The sequence below is a fragment of the Oncorhynchus gorbuscha genome, linkage group LG04, assembly GCF_021184085.1.
Source record: "Oncorhynchus gorbuscha isolate QuinsamMale2020 ecotype Even-year linkage group LG04, OgorEven_v1.0, whole genome shotgun sequence".
In the NCBI taxonomy this organism is placed as follows: Eukaryota; Metazoa; Chordata; class Actinopteri; order Salmoniformes; family Salmonidae; genus Oncorhynchus; species Oncorhynchus gorbuscha.
Genome location: NC_060176.1, coordinates 85,941,308 through 85,961,757, shown reverse-complemented (window position 1 = coordinate 85,961,757; position 20,450 = coordinate 85,941,308). Strand labels below are relative to the sequence as shown.

Here is a 20,450-nt window from a genome sequence, read left to right as displayed (position 1 = left end):
TAGAGGAAAGTCTTTGTCCTCCGGCCTGGAGGGAAGTCTTTGTCCTCCGGCCTGGAGGGGAGTCTGTCCTCAGACCTGGAGGGAAGTCTTTGTCCTCAGGCCTGGAGGAAAGTCTATGTCCTCCAGCCTGGAGGGAAGTCTTTGTCCTCAGGCCTGGAGTCTTTGTCCTCAGGCCTGGAGGAAAGTCTTTGTCCTCAGGCCTGGCCTGGAGGGAGGGAGTCTTTGTCCTCAGGCCTGGAGGGAAGTCCTCCAGCCTGGCCTGGAGGGAAGTCTTTGTCCTCCGGCCTGGAGGGAAGTCTTTGTCCTCCGGCCTGGAGGGAAGTCTTTGTCCTCAGGCCTGGCCTGGAGGAGAGTCTTTGTCCTCAGGCCTGGAGGGAAGTCTTTGTCCTCCGGCCTGGAGGGGAGTCTTTGTCCTCCGGCCTGGAGGGAAGTCTTTGTCCTCAGGCCTGGAGGGAAGTCTTTGTCCTCAGGCCTGGAGGGAAGCCAAAGTCATTTCTCAACCCAAGACTGGTAAAGCGGCCTTTACTGGTTCTAACAGCAGACCAATCAGCTTGCTGACAGCTCTTAGGAAAAAATTGTGTTTGACTTAATACAACGCTATTTCTCTGTAAACAAATTAACATGCTTATAGAGAAATGCACTCAACATGTACTGCACTAACACAAATGACTGATGATTGGTTGAAAGAAATTGACAATAAGATTGTGGGAGCTGTACTGTTAGATTTCAGTGCAGCCTTTGATATCATTGACCATAACCTGTTGTTGAAAAAAAGAATGTGTTATGGCTTTTCAACCTCTGCCATATTGTGGATTCAGAGCTATCTATCAAATAGAACTCAGAGGGTTTTCTTTAATGGAAGCTTCTCTAATGTTAAACATGTAAACTGTGGTGTACCGCAGGGCATCTCTATAGGCCCTCTACTCTTTTCTATGTTTACCAATGACCTGCCACTGGCATTAAACAAAGCATGTGTATCCATGTATGCTGATGATTCAACCATATACGCATCAGCAACCACAGCTAATGATGTCACTGAAACCCTTAACAAAGAGTTGCAGTCTGTTATGGAATGGGTGGTCAGTAATACACATCTCTAAAACTAAGAGCATTGCATTTGGTACAAATCATTCCCTAAGTTCTAAACCTCAACTGAATCAGGTAATGAATGGTGTGGCTGTTGAACAAGCTGAGGAGACTAAATTACTTAGTGTTACCTTAGAATGTAAACTGTCTTGGGGAGAAGATGGGGAGAAACAAGATGGAGAAAAGTCTGTCCATAATAAAGAGACGCTCTGCTTTTTTGACACAGCACTCCAAAAAGCAAGTCCTGGAGGCTCTAGTTTTGTAAGAGGAAAAGAAGGGTAGGTTGAGAGGAAGAGAAGGAGAGGAGACAAGGGGGAGGAGGAGAGGAAGACATGGCAGATGATGGACAAGGTTCGAGACAGCTATAAATTGTTTTAGTCTGTCTCGTACTCTTATTGGTACTTGGCACTCAGGGCCGTTCACAGCCAACTGGTTTTATGACCTATAACCCTCTACTGACTGACCTACAACCCTCTACTGACTGACCTACAACCCTCTACTGACTGACCTACAACCCTCTACTGACTGACCTACAACCCTCTACTGACTGACCTACAACCCTCTACTGACTGACCTACAACCCTCTACCCTTAAATCTGATTCCACTGTTTGCATCAGTTACCTGATGTGGAATTGAGTTCCATGTAGTCATGGCTCTATGTTATGGCCTTTGGGTCTTTGTGTGTCAAAAAAGATACACGCATAACACAATTTGACTCATCAAATAAGCTTGTTGACCAATCAGGACCTGAATAGGACTGCATGTCACAATAAGTGACATGTAGTTATTACACATTGATTACAATATCACTCGTATTTCAAATGTCACAACGATTGACCGATTCGTCTGCTATGAAGCTGGTAAAGTTTTGATGGATGCAAATAGTGTTCTTTCCCAAAAACATAGCAAAACGACATAATATTTTCTCAGTAGCTATAGTTAGCTAGCTAACTATCTAGATAGGTGTCATCTGAAATACTGTCACGTCCTGACCTTAGTTCCTTTTTATGTCTCTATTTTAGTTTGGTCAGGGCGTGAGTTGGGGTGGGCATTCTAGTTTTTGTTCTATGTTTTGTATTTCTGTGTTTGGCCTGGTATGGTTCCCAATCAGAGGCAGCTGTCATTCGTAGTCTCTGATTGAGAATCATACTTAGGTAGCCTGTTCCCACCGTTCGTAGTCTCTGATTGAGAACCATACTTAGGTAGCCTGTTCCCACCGTTCGTAGTCTCTGATTGAGAATCATACTTAGGTAGCCTGTTCCCACCGTTCGTAGTCTCTGATTGAGAACCATACTTAGGTAGCCTGTTCCCACCGTTCGTAGTCTCTGATTGAGAACCATACTTAGGTAGCCTGTTCCCACCGGAGTTTGTGGGTAGTTATTTTCTGTTTAGTGTTTTTCGTCACCTTACAGAACTGTTTCGGTTTCGTTTCATTCTCTTTGTTATTTTGTTTAGTGTTCTGAGTTTAAATAAATATGAACACTCACCCCGCTGCGCTTTGGTCCTCCTGTCCTTCCACCGAAGACGATCGTTACAAATACCCCAAATATATAAGACAGTCAGTCTGTCATTGACAGCGAAGCAAATGAATACAAATAGTGGAATTATGTCATAATTTAATAGATCTTGCAAAACTAATTTGGAATGTTGTTATATAAATTCAACAAAATACAATAATTTGTTAATTTGACAAAAATCTGTTGAAATCCCACTGGGTGTATTAGACTTTAGAATTGCATTGGGGGCATTATTTCACTGCACAGCCTTACCTACGGGTTGTGGATCAATGACATGGGGTATCAGTCGACTCAGTGACTCCCAGAGAACATTAGCATCTTAGCTCTTATTGCGGGACTCTGAAACAACTGTGAATTGAGCCTCATTTACTGTACCAGTCAACCTACTATGTGTATTGGACACTATTCCGGAGGGGAAACAAAACAACGTGGATGTTTAGGAGTCTGATAACACTGAGGAGGACGTTGGGAAAAAAGCACTTAGGTACTGAGTAGACTGATACCCCATTTCATTGATCCCCAATCCTTAGATAAGGCTGTACAGTGCAATATGATTGTCAGTACACACAATAGGCTGACTGGGCAGGTGATTTCCCTGTCAACTTCCCTGATAAGAGCTATTTGCTTAAACTCTTCACAGTTGTGTTCTGTGGGTGTCACCGAGTAGACCCCATTCCAACCTTGTTTAACATGATCTAGTCTAAATATGTCATGATTCCACCAATTGTAATGTTCTGTGTCATTTTCATAGACTTTTAATTTGAAGGCCAACCGCAAAGGTCACTAATTGTGGCTATTTTCACAACACGTAACCGGTCCGGTAAAGCCTCACGGGCCAGAGGAAGTTATCTGGCTGCTTATAACGTTAGCTTTGGGCAACATGGTTAAGTAGCTAGCTGGCTCGTTATTTTCATGAACTGAAGTTCAACAACTAGTGTCTCCCCAACTAATACTTACATGGAATCCTAAATCATTGTTAATAATGAAAATGACTGCATTGTTTTCAGGCTGGTGGCATTGGCGCTAGCTAGAGATAGGGTGCTACTGCAGAAGTTGCAAATAACATGTATCAAAGATATTTGCACAATTTTTTGATCTTGCTCGTTTGATCCTGGTCATATTTTAGATGCTCACACAGATGTTTTCCCATTCGGTAGGACAACCCATATTACCAACGCGGTATTGTAAACACATCGTGGCCGGTTGTTTGCGAACTTGTTTTCTGTACAGCTTTGAAAGTGCTATTGATCGCAGTGGTGGTGCTTGGCTTGAACGTGCAAATTCAGCACACAACATCATTCTATAAAAATATCTGTTATTTAAAGTGTATCGACACGCAGACCCAAACGGCGCTCCATACTATGTAGTACCTTGCGCCTCCCATAGTCGGTTCTGGACTGACTGATATATATATATATATACTGATTGGTATATACAAATATAGACGGGTATAGGTTGGTATATACCGATATACACTGGTATTGACTGACTGGTATAGCCTAATATTGCCTGAAGTAGACTGATAGACTAGTATATTCCATATATAGACTAATATAAACTGGTATAGAGTAGGATAGACTGGCATAGATCTAGGGAGGCAACATGATTCATAACTCCCCTGTATGTTCACCTTCCCCCTGGCTAACAGACCACATTCACTAGAACCATTTATATAGAGCTCAGACAGAAAAAAATAACCACACTTTGAATATCTTCAGAATGACAACATTGGAAGAAAGTTTACAGAAACAAAACCTTTATTTCAACAAATTGATTTCAAAAACAGTGTGATTTTAGATGTTTTTTCGCTTCCTCTCTCTGGTTACTTGTGGTTTCCCTCTATGATGGAGTCGACAGTAAAGCCCTGTCCCTGGTCTTGTCCGTCACACTCAGTCTTCCCCTCAGAGCTGTTGACCAGGGAGCTGATGGACAGACAGGATAGACCGTCATGGCCGTTAGCGCCTCCACTGACTGGGGAGAAGGCTGCAGGGAGACACAGACAGGTGGGTTAGAAACAGCATGGTCATTACACAGGTACACCTTGTGCTGCGGACAATAAAAGGAAACGTGCAGTTTTGTCACAACACAATGCCACAGATGTCTGCATTTTTGAGGGAGCGTGATATTGGAATGCAGACTCCAGGAATGTCCACCAGAGCTGTTGCCAGAGAATTGAATGTTCATTTCTCTACCATAAGCCGCATCTAACGTCGTTTTAGAGAGTACCTCCATCCGGCCTCACAACCGCAAACCACGTGTATGGCGGTTATGGTATGGGTAGGCCCCATGGTGGCGGTGGGGTTATGGTGTGGGCGAGTGGTGAACATGGTGGTGTTATGGTGTGGGCGAGTGGTGAACATGGTGGTGTTATGGTGTGGGCGAGTGGCAACATGGTGGGGTTATGGTATGGGTAGGCGACATGGTGGGGTTATGGTATGGGTAGGCCCCATGGTGGCGGTGGGGTTATGGTATGGGTAGGCCCCATGGTGGGGTTATGGTATGGGTAGGCCCCATGGTGGCGGTGGGGTTATGGTATGGGTAGGCACCATGGTGGGGTTATGGTATGGGTAGGCGCCATGGTGGGGTTATGGTATGGGTAGGCCCCATGGTGGCGGTGGGGTTATGGTATGGGTAGGCCCCATGGTGGCAGTGGGGTTATGGTATGGGTAGGCCACATGGTGGGGTTATGGTATGGGTAGGCCCCATGGTGGCGGTGGGGTTATGGTATGGGTAGGCGCCATGGTGGCGGTGGGGTTATGGTATGGGTAGGCGCCATGGTGGGGTTATGGTATGGGTAGGCCCCATGGTGGTGGTGGGGTTATGGTATGGGTAGGCGCCATGGTGGGGTTATGGTATGGGTAGGCCCCATGGTGGCGGTGGGGTTATGGTATGGGTAGGCCCCATGGTGGCGGTGGGGTTATGGTATGGGTAGGCCCCATGGTGGGGTTATGGTATGGGTAGGCCCCATGGTGGCGGTGGGGTTATGGTATGGATAGGCCCCATGGTGGCGGTGGGGTTATGGTATGGGTAGGCGCCATGGTGGGGTTATGGTATGGGTAGGCCCCATGGTGGCGGTGGGGTTATGGTATGGGTAGGCGCCATGGTGGGGTTATGGTATGGGTAGGCCCCATGGTGGCGGTGGGGTTATGGTATGGGTAGGCCCCATGGTGGCAGTGGGGTTATGGTATGGGTAGGCGCCATGGTGGCGGTGGGGTTATGGTATGGGTAGGCTCCATGGTGGCGGTGGGGTTATGGTATGGGTAGGCCCCATAGTGGCGGTGGGGTTATGGTATGGGTAGGCCCCATGGTGGGGTTATGGTATGGGTAGGCCCCATGGTGGGGTTATGGTATGGGTAGGCCCCATGGTGGCGGTGGGGTTATGGTATGGGTAGGCCCCATGGTGGCGGTGGGGTTATGGTATGGATAGGCCCCATGGTGGCGGTGGGGTTATGGTATGGGTAGGCCCCATGGTGGCGGTGGGGTTATGGTATGGGTAGGCCCCATGGTGGCGGTGGGGTTATGGTATGGGTAGGCCCCATGGTGGGGTTATGGTATGGGTAGGCCCCATGGTGGTGGTGGGGTTATGGTATGGGTAGGCCCCATGGTGGGGTTATGGTATGGGTAGGCCCCATGGTGGGGTTATGGTATGGGTAGGCCCCATGGTGGCGGTGGGGTTATGGTATGGGTAGGCCCCATGGTGGCGGTGGGGTTATGGTATGGATAGGCCCCATGGTGGCGGTGGGGTTATGGTATGGGTAGGCCCCATGGTGGCGGTGGGGTTATGGTATGGGTAGGCCCCATGGTGGCGGTGGGGTTATGGTATGGGTAGGCCCCATGGTGGGGTTATGGTATGGATAGGCCCCATGGTGGGGTTATGGTATGGGTAGGCCCCATGGTGGTGGTGGGGTTATGGTATGGGTAGGCCCCATGGTGGGGTTATGGTATGGGTAGGCCCCATGGTGGCGGTGGGGTTATGGTATGGGTAGGCCCCATGGTGGGGTTATGGTATGGGTAGGCCCCATGGTGGCGGTGGGGTTATGGTTTGGGTAGGCCTCATGGTGGCAGTGGGGTTATGGTATGGGTAGGCCCCATGGTGGCGGTGGGGTTATGGTATGGGTAGGCCCCATGGTGGCGGTGGGGTTATGGTATGGGTAGGCCCCATAGTGGCGGTGGGGTTATGGTATGGGTAGGCCCCATGGTGGGGTTATGGTATGGGTAGGCGCCATGGTGGGGTTATGGTATGGGTAGGCCCCATGGTGGCGGTGGGGTTATGGTATGGGTAGGCCCCATGGTGGCGGTGGGGTTATGGTATGGATAGGCCCCATGGTGGCGGTGGGGTTATGGTATGGGTAGGCCCCATGGTGGCAGTGGGGTTATGGTATGGGTAGGCCCCATGGTGGGGTTATGGTATGGGTAGGCCCCATGGTGGTGGTGGGGTTATGGTATGGGTAGGCCCCATGGTGGGGTTATGGTATGGGTAGGCCCCATGGTGGGGTTATGGTATGGGTAGGCCCCATGGTGGCGGTGGGGTTATGGTATGGGTAGGCCCCATGGTGGCGGTGGGGTTATGGTATGGATAGGCCCCATGGTGGCGGTGGGGTTATGGTATGGGTAGGCCCCATGGTGGCGGTGGGGTTATGGTATGGGTAGGCCCCATGGTGGGGTTATGGTATGGGTAGGCCCCATGGTGGGGTTATGGTATGGGTAGGCCCCATGGTGGGGTTATGGTATGGGTAGGCCCCATGGTGGTGGTGGGGTTATGGTATGGGTAGGCCCCATGGTGGGGTTATGGTATGGGTAGGCCCCATGGTGGGGTTATGGTATGGGTAGGCCCCATGGTGGCGGTGGGGTTATGGTATGGGTAGGCCCCATGGTGGGGTTATGGTATGGGTAGGCCCCATGGTGGGGTTATGGTATGGGTAGGCCCCATGGTGGCGGTGGGGTTATGGTTTGGGTAGGCCTCATGGTGGCAGTGGGGTTATGGTATGGGTAGGCCCCATGGTGGCGGTGGGGTTATGGTATGGGTAGGCCCCATGGTGGCAGTGGGGTTATGGTATGGGTAGGCCCCATGGTGGCGGTGGGGTTATGGTATGGGTAGGCCCCATGGTGGCGGTGGGGTTATGGTATGGGTAGGCCTAAGCTACGGACAACAAGTACTATTGCATTTTATTGATGGCAATGTTTCAACCTCTGAATGACTCTCTCTCTCTCTCTCTACATCACCTGCTGTCTCGACCTCTGAATGACTCTCTCTCTCTCTCTACATCACCTGCTGTCTAGACCTCTGAATGACTCTCTCTCTCTCTCTCTCTCTCTCTCTCTCTCTCTCTCTCTCTCTCTCTCTCTCTCTCTCTCTCTACATCACCTTGTCTCGAACTCTGAATGACTCTCTCTCTCTCTCTGTCTCTCTCTCTCTCTCTACATCACCTTGTCTCGACCTCTGAATGACTCTCTCTCTCTCTCTCTCTCTCTCTCTCTCTCTGTCTCTCTCTCTCTACATCACCTTGTCTCGACCTCTGAATGACTCTCTCTCCCTCTCTCTCTCTCTACATCACCTGCTGTCTCGACCTCTGAATGACTCTCTCTCTCCCTCTCTCTCTCTACCTCACCTTGTCTCGACCTCTGAATGACTCTCTCTCTCCCTCTCTCTCTCTACATCACCTTGTCTCGACCTCTGAATGACTCTCTCTCTCTCCCTCTCTCTCTCTACCTCACCTTGTCTCAACCTCTGAATGACTCTCTCTCTCCCTCTCTCTCTCTACATCACCTTGTCTCGACCTCTGAATGACTCTCTCCCTCTCTCTCTCTCCCTCTCTCTCTCTACATCACCTTGTCTCGACCTCTGAATGACTCTCTCTCTCTCCCTCTCTCTCTCTACCTCACCTTGTCTTGACCTCTGAATGACTCTCTCTCTCTACCTCACCTGCTGTCTAGGCCTCTGAATGACTCTACATTTATTTATTTCACCTTTATTTAACCAGGTAGGCAAGTTGAGAACAAGTTCTCATTTACAATTGCGACCTGGCCAAGATAAAGCAAAGCAGTTCGACAGATACAATGACACAGAGTTACACATGGAGTAAAACAAACATACAGTCAATAATACAGTATAAACAAGTCTATATACAATGTGAGCAAATGAGGTGAGAAGGGAGGTAAAGGCAAAAAAGGCCATGGTGGCAAAGTAAAACACTGGAATGGTAGTTTTGCAATGGAAGAGAGTGCAAAGTAGAAATAAAAATAATGGGGTGCAAAGGAGCAAAACAAATTAATTAATTAAATACAGTTGGGAGAGATGTAGTTGTTTGGGTTAATTATAGGTGGGCTATGTACAGGTGCAGTAATCTGTGAGCTGCTCTGACAGTTGGTGCTTAAAGCTAGTGAGGGAGATAAGTGTTTCCAGTTTCAGAGATTTTTGTAGTTCGTTCCAGTCATTGGCAGCAGAGAACTGGAAGGAGAGGCGGCCAAAGAAAGAATTGGTTTTGGGGGTGACGAGAGAGATATACCTGCTGGAGCGTGTGCTACAGGTGGGAGATGCTATGGTGACCAGCGAGCTGAGATAAGGGGGGACTTTACCTAGCAGGGTCTTGTAGATGACATGGAGCCAGTGGGTTTGGCGACGAGTATGAAGCGAGGGCCAGCCAACGAGAGCGTACAGGTCGCAATGGTGGGTAGTATATGGGGCTTTGGTGACAAAACGGATTGCACTGTGATAGACTGCATCCAATTTGTTGAGTAGGGTATTGGAGGCTATTTTGTGAATGACATCGCCAAAGTCGAGGATTGGTAGGATGGTCAGTTTTACAAGGGTATGTTTGGCAGCATGAGTGAAGGATGCTTTGTTGCGAAATAGGAAGCCGATTCTAGATTTAACTTTGGATTGGAGATGTTTGATATGGGTCTGGAATGAGAGTTTACAGTCTAGCCAGACACCTAAGTATTTGTAGTTGGCCACGTATTCTAAGTCAGAGCCGTCCAGAGTAGTGATGTTGGACAGGCGGGTAGGTGCAGGTAGCGATCGGTTGAAGAGCATGCATTTAGTTTTACTTGTATTTAAGAGCAATTGGAGGCCACGGAAGGAGAGTTGTATGGCATTGAAGCTTGCCTGGAGGGTTGTTAACACAGTGTCCAAAGAAGGGCCGGAAGTATACAGAATGGTGTCGTCTGCGTAGAGGTGGATCAGAGACTCCAGCAGCAAGAGCGACCTCATTGATGTATACAGAGAAGAGAGTCGGTCCAAGAATTGAACCCTGTGGCACCCCCATAGAGACTGCCAGAGGTCCGGACAGCAGACCCTCCGATTTGACAAACTGAACTCTATCAGAGGACTAGACCTTCTATCTAGTCCTCTGAATGACTCTCTCTCTCTCTACCTCACCTGCTGTCTCGGCCTCTGAATGACTCTACCTCACCTGCTGTCTAGGTCTCTGAATGACTCTCTCTCTCTCTCTCTACCACACCTGCTGTCTCAACCTCTGAATGATCGACTATGAAAAGCCAGCTGACATTTACTCCTGAGGTGCTGACCTGTTGCACAGAATCGTCATTGTATTCTGTAGCATTAAGATTTTCCTTTACTGGAACTAAGGGGCCCGAACCACGAAAACACAGCCCCCCAGACCCTTATTCCTCCTCCACCAAACTTTACAGTTGGCACTATATGCTTTTCGGTAGTGTTCTCCTGGCATCCACTAAACACAGTTTCGTACATCGGACTGCCAGATGGTGAAGCGTGATTCATCCACTGCTCCAGACTCAAATGGTTTACACCACTCCAGCCAACGCTTGACATTGAACATGGTGATCTTAGGCTTGTGTGCGGCCGCTCGGCCATGGAAACCCATTTCATGAAGCTCAAGATGAACAGTTCTTGTGCTGTCGTTGCTTCCAGAGGCAGTTTGGAACTCGGTAGTGAGTGTTGCAACCAGGACAGACAATGTTTTTGCGCTTTGCGTTTCAGCACTCTGCGGTCCCGTTCTGTGAGCTTGCGTGGCCTACCACTTTGGGGCTGAGCCGTCCTAGACGTTTCCACCATAACAGCACTTACAGTTGACCGGGGCAGCTCTAGCAGGGTAGACATTTGATGAACTGACTTGTTGGAAAAGTGGCATCCTATGACGGTGCCACATTGAAAGTCACTGAGCTCTTCAGTAAGGACCATTCTACTGCAAATGTTTGTCAATGGAGATTGCATGGCAGTGTGCTCCATTTTATACATCTGTCAGCAACGGGTGTGGTTGAATTAGCAGAATACACTCATTTGAAGGGGTGTTCTGTGTCTAGAACACTGACGTGTCTTTCTTCAACTGAACATAATGACCACATTATTCTCATTCAACAAGACTAGCATCTTCATTCTAATATCGACCCAGTCTCTCCCCCCAGTGAGTCCCTTGGCCAGCTAGGTGGAATGTCAAGGACAGGGTCAGAGGAGTGCCGGTCCGGTGGAGGCATTGTGTTCTGGGGGTTCAGCACAGAACACCGTCACCGGCACAGTGCCCGCCTGGGAACCGGCAGAGGGGAGGCAAGGATCTGGCAAGGATCTGGCACTAGCTGTGCTGCCGGTATCTGGTAGTGACAGACATAGTGGCCGTTGGTGTGGTGCCACAGGGGAGAGAGGAGGAGGAGGAGACGAGGAGGAGGAGAGAAGAAGTAGGAGAGGAGAGGAGGAAGAGAAGGAGGAGAGGAAGAGGAGGAGAGAGGAAGAGAAGGAGGAGATAGGAAGAGGCAGAGAGAGGAGAAGAGAGGAAGAGGAGAGGAAGAGGAAGAGAAGGATGAGAAGGGAGGAAGAGGATAGAGGAAGAGGATAGAGGAGGAAGTGAGGAAGAGGAGGAGAGAGGAAGAGAAGGAGGAGGAAGAGGAGAAACAAAGAGAAGGATGAAGAGGAGAGAGGAAAAGGGAGAGGTGAGGTGAAAGAGAAGAGAGAAAGAGGAGAGAGGAAGAGAAAGAATATGAGAGGAAGAGAAGAGAGGAAGAGGAGAGGAAGAGTAGAGAGGAAGATGAGAGACATGAGAAAAGAGAAAGAGGAGATAGGAAGAGAAAGAGAAGGAAGATGAGAGAGGAAGAGAAGAGAGGAAGAGGAGAGAGGAAGAGTAGAGAGGAAGATGAGAGACAGGAGAAAAGAGAAAGAGGAGATAGGAAGAGAAAGAGAAGGAAGATGAGAGAGGAAGAGAAGAAGAAGAGAGACAGGAAGAGTAGAGAGGAAGATGAGAGACAGGAGAAAAGAGAAAGAGGAGACAGGAAGAGAAAGAGAAGGAAGATGAGAGAGGAGGAGGAGGAGGTGAGAGGAGAGGAGGGGAACTACTCTGATAACCAGTTTTCTAACCCTGTTTAGATAACCAGGCCGACTGACTGTGCAGGACTGTACAAGGTCAATGTGCCAAACTGTACCTCCTTACTGCAAACAGACAAGATCCAAAACAACTGGAAGGTCTTGTGATTATTATACTAGAAATACAACACAACTAAGAACCACCATATCCATGTACAACACACAGAGTAAAGAAGAGCTGCCACCCCCACCCCTTGGCTGAACCCTTTCTAATGTAGTGTACCCTGCGTGCACAACCCACGTGGAATTCCTGGTCTAACATGCTGACCAGACCGGACACGTCGCGAGCGTAGCAAAATACATTTAAAAACCCACGTTATTCAATTATTGCACCCACACTGCTCGCGCGCGCCAACGAGCATCTGCGTTGCCAGGATCTAAAATAGAAGTCCTTTCTATTTCTGATGCAGATCGCACTGCAAGTCCTGCCTCTCCCATCTCCTCATTGGTTTATAGAAGCAGGTACCCACGTTTGCCGGTCGTCGTGGTAATACAATGAACGTTTAGATGCGATCACCATATAAGTTAAACAATGAAAAAGCCTGGAAGGAGGAGAGATGACTAGAAACGATTCGGTTGGCCATTTTATTGTCAGAGTAGAAGACCTTGTGCATTTCAGGTAAAATAACAACTCAATGTTTATATCCCAGGACAAATTAGCTATCAACAGCAAGCTAGCTAAATAGGACAAATTAACGTTAGCTAGCAACAGCAAGCTAGCTAAATAGGACAAATTAGTTAGCAACAGCAAGCTAAGTAGCTAAATAGCCATACATGTTTAATGCTTTTCGACCTGTCCCCAAATGAATTAATGTCATTGGTTCAGAGTTTGTTTTGATATTTTAACCTGCGTGTCGTGTTCGCGTTTGGTGTGGGGGGATAAAATACATTTATGCACGATGGTGCACGCCGCAGCCGGTTTGGGTTCCGTGTAAGGCAGCAGATCTGTGGTCAAGAACGCAGAGTTCATCTCAGCCTATACTGCTCTTCATTCCCTTGACTTTTTGGCCCTGATAAAGACATGAATTAACCCAGAGAACACTGCTACTACAGCTGCTTTCTCTTCGTCTTCTCCTACCTGTCCATTTCCTCTTCAACCTGTCCATTTAATCTTCTACCTGTCCATCTCCTCTTCTACCTGTCCAGCTCCTCTCCCATACCTATCCATCTCCTCTTCTACCTGTCCATCTCCTCTCTAACCTGGCCATCTCCTCTCTAACCTGTCCATCTCCTCTTCTACCTGTCCATCTCCTCTCTAACCTGTCCAGCTCCTCTTCTACATGTCCAGCTCCTCTTCTACCTGTCCATCTCCTCTTCTATCTGTCCAACTCCTCTTCTACCTGTCCAGCTCCTCTTCTACCTGTCCATCTCCTCTTCTACCTGTCCATCTCCTCTTCTACCTGTCCATCTCCTCTTCTACCTGTCCATCTCCTCTTCTACCTTCTTCTACCTGTCCATCTCCTCTTCTACCTGTCCATCTCCTCTTCTACCTGTCCATCTCCTCTTTTACCTGTCCATCTCCTCTTCTATCTGTCCATCTCCTCTTCTACCTGTCCATCTCCTCTTCTACCTGTCCATCTCCTCTTCTATCTGTCCATCTCCTCTTCTACCTGTCCATCTCCTCTTCTACCTGTCCATCTCCTCTCCTACCTGTCCATCTCCTCTCACCTATCCATCTCCTCTTCTACCTGTCCATCTCCTCTTCTACCTGTCCATCTCCTCTCACCTATCCATCTCCTCTTCTACCTGTCCATCTCCTCTCCTACCTGTCCATCTCCTCTCACCTATCCATCTCCTCTCCTACCTGTCCATCTCCTCTCACCTATCCATCTCTTCTCCTACCTGTCCATCTCCTCTCACCTATCCATCTTCTCTTCTATCTGTCCATCTCCTCTGTCCTATCTCCTCTTACCTGTCCATCTCCTCTTCTACCTGTCCATCTCCTCTTCTACCTGTCCATATCCTTTCTCTTCTGTCCAACTCCTCTTCTACCTGTCCATCTCCTCTTCTACCTGTCCATCTCCTCTTCTACCTGTCCATCTCCTCTCCTACCTGTCCATCTCCTCTTCTACCTGTCCATATCCTTTCTCTCCTGTCCATCTCCTCTCCTACCTGTCCATCTCCTCTCCTACCTGTCCCATCTCCTCTTCTACCTGTCCATATCCTTTCTCTCCTGTCCATCTCCTCTCCTACTTGTCCAGCTCCTCTCTTACCTGTCCATCTCCTCTTCTACCTGTCCATCTCCTCTCCTACCTGTCCAGCTCCTCTCTTACCTGTCCATCTCCTCTTCTACCTGTCCAGCTCCTCTCTTACCTGTCCATCTCCTCTCCTACCTGTCCAGCTCCTCTCTTACCTGTCCATATCCTTTCTCTCCTGTCCATCTCCTCTTCTACCTGTCCATCTCCTCTTCTACCTGTCCATCTCCTCTCCTACCTGTCCATATCCTTTCTCTCCTGTCCATCTCCTCTCCTACCTGTCCATCTCCTCTTCTACCTGTCCATCTCCTCTTATACCTGTCCCATCTCCTCTTCTACCTGTCCATCTCCTCTCCTACCTGTCCATCTCCTCTTCTACCTGTCCATATCCTTTCTCTCCTGTCCATCTCCTCTCCTACCTGTCCATCTCCTCTCCTACCTGTCCCATCTCCTCTTCTACCTGTCCATATCCTTTCTCTCCTGTCCATCTCATCTCCTACCTGTCCAGCTCCTCTCTTACCTGTCCATCTCCTCTTCTACCTGTCCATCTCCTCCTACCTGTCCCATCTCCTCTTCTACCTGTTCATCTCCTCCTACCTGTCCCATCTCCTCTTCTACCTGTCCATCTCCTCTCCTACCTGGCCATCTCCTCTCCTACCTGTCCAGGTCCTGTCCTCTTCTGTCTGTCTAACTGGCTGTCTGATTGACTGGCTGGTTCTCTGGCTGTCTGACTGACTGGCTAGCTGTCCGACTGACTTACTGACTGACTGGCTAACTATTGCCATGTTACTTACTACCTGTCAGGTAAACATTTGCCATACTGGGCTATTACTAGGAGTGAATGTCTATTTGATTAAGTGGTAACTAACTATTTGATTAATTAGTAACTAATTATTTGATTAAGTGGTAACTAACTATTTGATTAAGTGGTAACTAACTATTTGATAAATTGGTAACTAACTATTTGATTAATTGGTAACTAACTATTTGATTAATTGGTAACTAACTATTTGATTAAGTGGTAACTAACTATTTGATTAAGTGGTAACTAACTATTTGATTAAGTGGTAACTAATTATTTGATTAAGTGGTAACTAACTATTTGATTAAGTGGTAACTAACTATTTGATTAATTGGTAACTAACTATTTGATTAATTGGTAACTAACTATTTGATTAAGTGGTAACTAACTATTTGATTAAGTGGTAACTAATTATTTGATTAATTGGTAACTAACTATTTGATTAAGTGGTAACTAACTATTTGATTAAGTGGTAACTAACTATTTGATTAAGTGGTAACTAATTATTTGATTAAGTGGTAACTAACTATTTGATTAAGTGGTAACTAACTATTTGATTAATTGGTAACTAACTATTTGATTAATTGGTAACTAACTATTTGATTAAGTGGTAACTAACTATTTGATTAAGTGGTAACTAATTATTTGATTAATTGGTAACTAACTATTTGATTAAGTGGTAACTAATTATTTGATTAATTGGTAACTAACTATTTGATTAAGTGGTAACTAACTATTTGATTAATTGGTAACTAACTATTTGATAAATTACTAACTAACTATTTGATAAATTACTAACTAACTAATTATTTGATTAAGTGGTAACTAACTATTTGATTAAGTGGTAACTAACTATTTGATTAAGTGGTAACTAACTATTTGATTAAGTGGTAACTAATTATTTGATTAATTGGTAACTAACTATTTGATTAAGTGGTAACTAACTATTTGATTAATTGGTAACTAACTATTTGATTAAGTGGTAACTAACTATTTGATAAATTACTAACTAACTAATTATTTGATTAAGTGGTAACTAACTATTTGATTAAGTGGTAACTAATTATTTGATTAATTGGTAACTAACTATTTGATTAATTGGTAACTAACTATTTGATAAATTACTAACTAACTATTTGATAAATTACTAACTAACTAATTATTTGATTAAGTGGTAACTAACTATTTGATTAAGTGGTAACTAATTATTTGATTAATTGGTAACTAACTATTTGATTAAGTGGTAACTAACTATTTGATTAAGTGGTAACTAACTATTTGATTAAGTGGTAACTAACTATTTGATAAATTACTAACTAACTATTTGATAAATTACTAACTAACTAATTATTTGATTAAGTGGTAACTAACTATTTGATTAAGTGGTAACTAACTATTTGATTAAGTGGTAACTAACTATTTGATTAAGTGGTAACTAACTATTTGATTAAGTGGTAACTAACTATTTGATTAAGTGGTAACTAACTATTTGATAAATTACTAACTAACTAATTATTTGATTAAGTGGTAACTAACTATTTGATTAAGTGGTAACTAACTATTTGATTAATTGGTAACTAACTATTTGATTAAGTGGTAACTAACTATTTGATAAATTACTAACTAACTAATTATTTGATTAAGTGGTAACTAACTATTTGATTAAGTGGTAACTAATTATTTGATTAATTGGTAACTAACTATTTGATTAATTGGTAACTAACTATTTGATAAATTACTAACTAACTATTTGATAAATTACAAACTAACTAATTATTTGATTAAGTGGTAACTAACTATTTGATTAAGTGGTAACTAACTATTTGATTAATTGGTAACTAACTATTTGATTAAGTGGTAACTAACTATTTGATTAAGTGGTAACTAACTATTTGATTAATTAGTAACTAATTATTTGATTAAGTGGTAACTAACTATTTGATTAATTGGTAACTAACTATTTGATTAATTGGTAACTAACTATTTGATTAAGTGGTAACTAACTATTTGATTAATTGGTAACTAACTATTTGATTAATTAGTAACTAATTATTTGATTAAGTGGTCACTAACTATTTGATTAATTGGTAACTAACTATTTGATTAATTGGTAACTAACTATTTGATTAATTGGTAACTAACTATTTGATTAATTGGTAACTAACTATTTGATTAAGTGGTAACTAACTATTTGATTAAGTGGTAACTAACTATTTGATTAAGTGGTAACTAACTATTTGATTAAGTGGTAACTAACTATTTGATTAAGTGGTAACTAACTATTTGATTAAGTGGTAACTAACTATTTGATTAAGTGGTAACTAACTATTTGATTAAGTGGTAACTAACTATTTGATTAAGTGGTAACTAACTATTTGATTAAGTGGTAACTAACTATTTGATTAATTGGTAACTAACTATTTGATTAAGTGGTAACTAACTATTTGATTAAGTGGTAACTAACTATTTGATTAATTGGTAACTAACTATTTGATTAAGTGGTAACTAACTATTTGATTAAGTGGTAACTAACTATTTGATTAAGTGGTAACTAACTATTTGATTAAGTGGTAACTAACTATTTGATTAAGTGGTAACTAACTATTTGATTAAGTGGTAACTAACTATTTGATTAATTGGTAACTAACTATTTGATTAAGTGGTAACTAACTATTTGATTAAGTGGTAACTAACTATTTGATTAAGTGGTAACTAACTATTTGATTAAGTGGTAACTAACTATTTGATTAAGTGGTAACTAACTATTTGATTAAGTGGTAACTAACTATTTGATAAATTACTAACTAACTAATTATTTGATTAAGTGGTAACTAACTATTTGATTAAGTGGTAACTAACTATTTGATTAATTGGTAACTAACTATTTGATTAAGTGGTAACTAACTATTTGATAAATTACTAACTAACTAATTATTTGATTAAGTGGTAACTAACTATTTGATTAAGTGGTAACTAATTATTTGATTAATTGGTAACTAACTATTTGATTAATTGGTAACTAACTATTTGATAAATTACTAACTAACTATTTGATAAATTACTAACTAACTAATTATTTGATTAAGTGGTAACTAACTATTTGATTAAGTGGTAACTAACTATTTGATTAAGTGGTAACTAACTATTTGATTAATTGGTAACTAACTATTTGATTAAGTGGTAACTAACTATTTGATTAAGTGGTAACTAACTATTTGATTAATTAGTAACTAATTATTTGATTAAGTGGTAACTAACTATTTGATTAATTGGTAACTAACTATTTGATTAATTGGTAACTAACTATTTGATTAAGTGGTAACTAACTATTTGATTAATTGGTAACTAACTATTTGATTAATTAGTAACTAATTATTTGATTAAGTGGTCACTAACTATTTGATTAATTGGTAACTAACTATTTGATTAATTGGTAACTAACTATTTGATTAATTGGTAACTAACTATTTGATTAATTGGTAACTAACTATTTGATTAAGTGGTAACTAACTATTTGATTAAGTGGTAACTAACTATTTGATTAAGTGGTAACTAACTATTTGATTAAGTGGTAACTAACTATTTGATTAAGTGGTAACTAACTATTTGATTAAGTGGTAACTAACTATTTGATTAAGTGGTAACTAACTATTTGATTAAGTGGTAACTAACTATTTGATTAAGTGGTAACTAACTATTTGATTAAGTGGTAACTAACTATTTGATTAATTGGTAACTAACTATTTGATTAAGTGGTAACTAACTATTTGATTAAGTGGTAACTAACTATTTGATTAATTGGTAACTAACTATTTGATTAAGTGGTAGCTAACTATTTGATTAAGTGGTAACTAACTATTTGATTAAGTGGTAACTAACTATTTGATTAAGTGGTAACTAACTATTTGATTAAGTGGTAACTAACTATTTGATTAAGTGGTAACTAACTATTTGATTAAGTGGTAACTAACTATTTGATTAAGTGGTAACTAACTATTTGATTAATTGGTAACTATTTGATTAATTGGTAACTAACTATTTGATTAATTGGTAACTAACTATTTGATTAAGTGGTAACTAACTATTTGATTAAGTGGTAACTAACTATTTGATTAAGTGGTAACTAACTATTTGATTAAGTGGTAACTAACTATTTGATTAAGTGGTAACTAACTATTTGATTAAGTGGTAACTAACTATTTGATTAAGTGGTAACTAACTATTTGATTAAGTGGTAACTAACTATTTGATTAAGTGGTAACTAACTATTTGATTAATTGGTAACTAACTATTTGATTAAGTGGTAACTAACTATTTGATTAATTGGTAACTAACTATTTGATTAAGTGGTAACTAACTATTTGATAAATTACTAACTAACTATTTGATAAATTACTAACTAACTAATTATTTGATTAAGTGGTAACTAACTATTTGATTAATTGGTAACTAATTATTTGATTAATTGGTAACTAATTATTTGATTAATTGGTAACTAACTATTTGATTAATTGGTAACTAACTATTTGATTAATTGGTAACTAACTATTTGATTAAGTGGTAACTAACTATTTGATTAAGTGGTAACTAATTATTTGATTAATTGGTAACTAACTATTTGATTAAGTGGTAACTAATTATTTGATTAATTGGTAACTAATTATTTGATTAATTGGTAACTAACTATTTGATTAAGTGGTAACTAACTATTTGATTAATTGGTAACTAACTATTTGATTAAGTGGTAACTAACTATTTGATTAAGTGGTAACTAACTATTTGATTAATTGGTAACTAACTATTTGATAAATTACTAACTAACTTTTGATTAATTGGTAACTAACTAATTATTTGATTAAGTGGTAACTAACTATTTGATTAAGTGGTAACTAACTATTTGATTAAGTGGTAACTAACTATTTGATTAAGTGGTAACTAATTATTTGATAAATTACTAACTAACTAATTATTTGATTAAGTGGTAACTAACTATTTGATTAAGTGGTAACTAACTATTTGATTAATTGGTAACTAACTATTTGATTAATTGGTAACTAACTATTTGATTACTAACTAACTATTTGATAAATTACTAACTAACTAATTATTTGATTAAGTGGTAACTAACTATTTGATTAAGTGGTAACTAACTATTTGATTAAGTGGTAACTAACTATTTGATTAAGTGGTAACTAACTATTTGATTAATTGGTAACTAACTATTTGATTAAGTGGTAACTAACTATTTGATTAAGTGGTAACTAACTATTTGATTAAGTGGTAACTAACTATTTGATTAAACTAACTGGATAACTAACTATTTGATTAAGTGGTAACTAACTATTTGATTAAGTGGTAACTAACTATTTGATTAAGTGGTAACTAACTATTTGATTAAGTGGTAACTAACTATTTGATTAAGTGGTAACTAACTATTTGATTAAGTGGTAACTAACTATTTGATAAATTACTAACTAACTAATTATTTGATTAAGTGGTAACTAACTATTTGATTAAG

The 20,450-nt window shown here is 42.0% G+C and overlaps 1 protein-coding gene across 1 annotated transcript in view; it reads right to left on the bottom strand.

The window, feature by feature from the left end:
* Positions 1-4,343: 4,343 nt before the first annotated feature.
* dmrt1 (doublesex and mab-3 related transcription factor 1) overlaps positions 4,344-20,450 on the bottom strand; it is a 56,733-nt gene continuing 40,626 nt past the window's right edge. Inside the window, exon 5 of the mRNA XM_046345475.1 lies at positions 4,344-4,587. Within this exon, the coding sequence (XP_046201431.1) occupies positions 4,427-4,587 (161 nt within the window). The 3' untranslated portion in view covers positions 4,344-4,426. The remainder of the gene's footprint in view (positions 4,588-20,450) is intronic.